We start from the raw sequence: 6000 nt of genomic DNA, 5'->3' as shown, positions 1-6000 counted from the left end.
CTAATTATCACTCTTTCCATTATTTAATCGACTTAAAAACAAGATAGTGGAGTTCCTCAGGGTTTTGTCCCGAGTCCTCTTTTAGTTAAAAAAAAAAGAAATAATCTGGAGTCTGATGGATATTTAATGTTTGATAACTTCAGCTCAGGGAACAAACCTCCGATGTTACAGGTCAGCAACATTCGTTTATTTAGACCCATATTCACTACATCAAACATCTCAGTGTTTTCAGATTGTTATCAGATCCCATCAATGCCTCATTTGGAGAAAGATATTTACGTGCTTTCTGTCTGCAGGCCTGTTCCTGTCTGCAGCTCAAACACAACCACTGTTAATGATCTGCAGATTTGATATCACAGACGTGCATCTGCTGACTTCATACTTTACGTGATAAAATCAAAACAAATGCAAAACTATGGATACGTAGAAACAGACTTTGTGCATCCTTAGTGTATAGATTTAATGAGAGAAGTGTAAGTGAAAATTAATCTGAAGCTGTATTAGTATAACATATAATTAGTAAATAAATGTGTTTGAAATCACGTCATTGTTTTTCGATATTTAATTGTATGTGTTGGTTGAAAACAACAGACTTGATATCCACCGTACATCGGTACAACATCCCACAACTCTTCCATCAGGAGAAACATCTTCAGCAACAACACATGCAGCGTTTAGAGAACATTCAGCAGCTTGAGGAGACATGCAGCGTTTAGAGAACATTCAGCAGCTTGAGGAGACATGCAGCGTTTAGAGAACATTCAGCAGCTTGAGGAGACATGCAGCGTTTAGAGAACATTCAGCAGCTTGAGGAGATATGCAGCGTTTAGAGAACACTCAGCAGCTTGAGGAGACATGCAGCATTTAGAGAACATTCAGCAGCTTGAGGAGACATGCAGCGTTTAGAGAACATTCAGCAGCTTGAGGAGACATGCAGCGTTTAGAGAACATTCAGCAGCTTGAGGAGACATGCAGCGTTTAGAGAACATTCAGCAGCTTGAGGAGACATGCAGCGTTTAGAGAACATTCAGCAGCTTGAGGAGACATGCAGCGTTTAGAGAACATTCAGCAGCTTGAGGACACATGCAGCGTTTAGAGAACATTCAGCAGCTTGAGGACACATGCAGCGTTTAGAGAACATTCAGCAGCGTTTAGAGAACATTCAGCAGCTTGAGGAGACATGCAGCGTTTAGAGAACATTCAGCAGCTTGAGGACACATGCAGCGTTTAGAGAACATTCAGCAGCGTTTAGAGAACATTCAGCAGCTTGAGGACACATGCAGCGTTTAGAGAACATTCAGCAGCGTTTAGAGAACATTCAGCAGCTTGAGGAGACATGCAGCGTTTAGAGAACATTCAGCAGCGTTTAGAAAACATTCAGCAACTTGAGGAGACATGCAGCGTTTAGAGAACATTCAGCAGCGTTTAGAGAACATTCAGCAACTTGAGGAGACATGCAGCGTTTAGAGAACATTCAGCAGCATTTAGAGAACATTCAGCAGCTTGAGGAGACATGCAGTGTTTAGAGAACATTCAGCAACTTGAGGAGACATGGCAGCGTTTAGAGAACATTCAGCAGCATTTAGAGAACATTCAGCAGCTTGAGGAGACATGCAGCGTTTAGAGGACATTCAGCAGCTTGAGGAGACATGCAGCGTTTAGAGAACATTCAGCAGCATTTAGAGAACATTCAGCAGCTTGAGGAGACATGCAGCGTTTAGAGGACATTCAGCAGCTTGAGGAGACATGCAGCGTTTAGAGAACATTCAGCAGCTTGAGGAGACATGCAGCGTTTAGAGAACATTCAGCAGCTTGAGGAGACATGCAGCGTTTAGAGAACATTCAGCAGCTTGAGGAGACATGCAGCGTTTAGAGAACATTCAGCAGCTTGAGGAGACATGCAGTGTTTAGAGAACATTCAGCAGCTTGAGGAGACATGCAGCGTTTAGAGAACATTCAGCAGCTTGAGGAGACATGCAGCGTTTAGAGAACATTCAGCAGCTTGAGGAGACATGAAGCGTTTAGAGAACATTCAGCAGCTTGAGGAGACATGCAGCGTTTAGAGAACATTCAGCAGCTTGAGGAGACATGCAGCGTTTAGAGAACATTCAGCAGCTTGAGGAGACATGAAGCGTTTAGAGAACATTCAGCAGCTTGAGGAGACATGCAGCGTTTAGAGAACATTCAGCAGCGTTTAGAGAACATTCAGCAGCTTGAGGAGACATGCAGCGTTTAGAGAACATTCAGCAGCTTGAGGAGACATGAAGCGTTTAGAGAACATTCAGCAGCTTGAGGAGACATGCAGCGTTTAGAGAACGTTCAGCAGCTTGAGGAGACATGCAGCGTTTAGAGAACATTCAGCAGCTTGAGGAGACACGTTTAGAGAACATTCAGCAGCTTGAGGAGACATGCAGCGTTTAGAGAACATTCAGCAGCTTGAGGAGACATGAAGCGTTTAGAGAACATTCAGCAGCTTGAGGAGACATGCAGCGTTTAGAGAACATTCAGCAGCTTGAGGAGACATGCAGCGTTTAGAGAACATTCAGCAGCTTGAGGAGACATGCAGCGTTTAGAGAACATTCAGCAGCTTGAGGAGACATGCAGCGTTTAGAGAACATTCAGCAGCGTTTAGAGAACATTCAGCAGCTTGAGGAGACATGCAGCGTTTAGAGAACATTCAGCAGCTTGAGGAGACATGAAGCGTTTAGAGAACATTCAGCAGCTTGAGGAGACATGCAGCGTTTAGAGAACATTCAGCAGCTTGAGGAGACATGCAGCGTTTAGAGAACATTCAGCAGCGTTTAGAGAACATTCAGCAGCTTGAGGAGACATGCAGCGTTTAGAGAACATTCAGCAGCTTGAGGAGACATGCAGCGTTTAGAGAACATTCAGCAGCGTTTAGAGAACATTCAGCAGCTTGAGGAGACATGCAGCGTTTAGAGAACATTCAGCAGCTTGAGGAGACATGAAGCGTTTAGAGAACATTCAGCAGCTTGAGGAGACATGCAGCGTTTAGAGAACATTCAGCAGCTTGAGGAGACATGCAGCGTTTAGAGAACATTCAGCAGCGTTTAGAGAACATTCAGCAGCTTGAGGAGACATGCAGCGTTTACTAAAAGCTGCAGGAACCAAACGCTGAAGAAGCTCAAAACACAACGGAGACCAGGGGACACTAAAGAGTGACGCACACAGCTGGGAGACCAGGGGACACTAAAGAGTGACGCACACAGCTGGGAGACCAGGGGACACTAAAGAGTGACGCACACAGCTCGGAGACCAGGGGACACTAAAGAGTGATGCACACAGCTCGGAGACCAGGGGACACTAAAGAGTGACACACACAGCTCGGAGACCAGGGGACACTAAAGAGCGATGCACACAGCTCGGAGACCAGGGGACACTAAAGAGTGACGCACACAGCTCGGAGACCAGGGGACACTAAAGAGTGATGCACACAGCTCGGAGACCAGGGGACACTAAAGGGTGACGCACACAGCTCGGAGACCAGGGGACACTAAAGAGCGACGCACACAGCTGGGAGACCGGGGGAAACTAAAGAGTGACGCACACAGCTCGGAGACTATGTATTTATAAAACGTCAGAGATCTCTGCTGAATCTTTCATCAGGATTTCTTTCTTTTCTTTTGTCTCAGGGTGATCATGGAACAGCAGGGAGTTCAGGACTCAAAGGCTCTCGGGTATGTTGACGATGACGATGATGATGATGATGATGATGATCCATAATTCATTTTTACACATTTTGTATTTCTGTCAACGTGACCTGTATAGAGATGAAATGAGTCTCTCTGTTTTCTCCAGGGTCTTCCAGGAAAACCAGGTTTTCCAGGACCTCCAGGTCTGCCGGTACGAACCATCATATGATTTATGATTTAAAGCTTAAAGAACATTTAGATTGTCATCAATCTATTAAACCAAACATTTGGATAATGCTATTAGAACCGTATTATTTGTATACGATTTTTTTAGTATTGCGTTTATTGTTATTATCCTTTATTTTTTGTTTTTTATTATTATTATTGATGAAGAATAAGATTGTTTTCCATTTGATTTGTCGAATATTTTTCATGTTCTTTACTGTTGTTTATTTTCTCAGGGTCTCCCCGGACATGAAGGACCCCTCGGCCAATCAGGACTCCCAGGATGCAACGGGACAAAGGTAGAGATGAGGCTCAACAATTCCCCATTGTAACATTCAGATTAACGTTACTATCACAGAGACAGACAGGAAGAAATACTTACCCTGAGTTACGCCTCAGGAACATTTGATAGAAAGTGAACATTTATTTCAATTTGATTATTGAGATAATAAAAGAATAGCACTATCAGGCAATCGTATTATGTCTATGTTTACAAATATGGACAGGAAGTAACACTGGGGTATCATCTGCAAAATACACGATATTTCTTCTAATGATGTGGGTAATTAGACGCAAGTAAATGGAGAATAGAAAAGGACCAAGAATGAAGCCCTGAGGTACACCACAGGTATATTTTATAGACAATGAACTTCACACGATTATTGCGATTGGGTCGTGAAGTCAGAGGTTAAAATACACCACTAAAAGTCATCAGTCAATTCATCCTTACTCTCACAAAGAAGACAAGAATATATTCTGGGTTGTCATCTTTTACAAAAATACACATTATGTCTTCTAACGACGTGGTTAGCATTTGAGAAGCATGTAAATGGGAAAAATACGAGGACCTTGACTCGTGCCCTGTGGCACACCAGATGTAAAATTAACATGTATTTAAAACATGATTTTGAAGGTGAGATAGAACTATCAGGCACTTTTATGAACGACATTCGCAGCACTTTCATTTCTGTGTTTCACTTGGACTCAGCATCATAGATTTACATAACGTCAGACTTCACAGAACAGCTCTACCCTTGACTTTTATTTATTTGTTTATTTGGCAGGGACATTGCACATTAATGAACACTCAAAACATGAAATGTGCAAAGTGTAAATATCCGCAGTCCCTCACATAAAACAGAGGTATCAGAGAGGTATCTCCATGAAAACGGAAATCCCCTGGCCTCACCCGCACAAACACTTAATAATATACTTATTGGTGTCTTCCAGGGAGATGTTGGTTACCCAGGGTTCTCTGGGGCTCCAGGTCCTGGCGGCATTCAAGTAAGTCCCACCTACTTCCCGTACAAAGCGGTGGTTGGAATACTTCCTATTTACCTTTTAAACCCTTTGTATCACTGCAAGCTGAAGCCTAACTTGGCTAGTTAGCTATAAGAAGCTAAAGCTAACTTTGATCATGTGTTTCAGGGTCGATCAGGACTGCGAGGGGCAAAGGTAACGCCTGCACAAACTCACATACTGTCATTATGTTTTAGATCTTGGTACAAAGTGAAAAAGGGTTTTCACTTGAGCCACACATGCAGTTAATATTAAACAGTTCCGGGGCTAGAATAACATAACGTGTATGAATATCAATGTCTGAACATATTCAAACAGTGCCTGTCATTGATGTGACAGAACCACACATTTCTCACGTGAATACATAGATATAATCATATTATAATTATATCTTTATTACTCTTTATATGAGGTAAGACAGATTGCTAAATGTTTGCTAAACATATTTATGTTTATACTAGATAATACTTTTGGAGTACAGGCCTTAAAATCTTTTTTGCACTTATTTAAAATGCATTATCTTTTTTTCTTTGACGTATAGTTGTATTGATGGTTTTTCAATATCACTCGTGTGGGAATTATTACTGGTTTCTTGTTGGACCAGATCTCATTAAAAAAAGAAACATTGAACCGTGTTATGTTTCTGTTTTTGGTTTCAGGGAGACACCTACGTTTTTCCAGCAACTCCAGATATTAAAGGAGCACCAGGATCCCAAGGACAAGAGGGAGAACATGTCAGTGTTCTTTTCTTGATGTTTTGTTATCTGACATTAACGTTCTATATTTGTGATTGTGATTGGCTGCTGGATCTTTTCTCTGATTC

The 6000-nt window shown here is 42.1% G+C and overlaps 1 protein-coding gene across 1 annotated transcript in view; it reads left to right on the top strand.

The window, feature by feature from the left end:
- Positions 1-6000, top strand: part of col4a3 (collagen, type IV, alpha 3) — a gene marked incomplete at its 3' end in the record, with an annotated part of 68314 nt that overhangs the window by 6752 nt on the left and 55562 nt on the right. The window contains 6 exon segments of the mRNA XM_079673936.1: positions 3654-3698; positions 3820-3864; positions 4115-4177; positions 5109-5162; positions 5307-5333; positions 5837-5911. Of these exon segments, the coding sequence (XP_079530062.1) occupies positions 3654-3698; positions 3820-3864; positions 4115-4177; positions 5109-5162; positions 5307-5333; positions 5837-5911 (309 nt within the window).

The sequence above is a fragment of the Notothenia rossii genome (assembly GCF_949606895.1).
Source record: "Notothenia rossii genome assembly, chromosome: 4".
In the NCBI taxonomy this organism is placed as follows: Eukaryota; Metazoa; Chordata; class Actinopteri; order Perciformes; family Nototheniidae; genus Notothenia; species Notothenia rossii.
The sequence above is the reverse complement of the archived record's forward strand: the minus strand, read 5'-3'. Positions and strand labels throughout refer to the sequence as shown.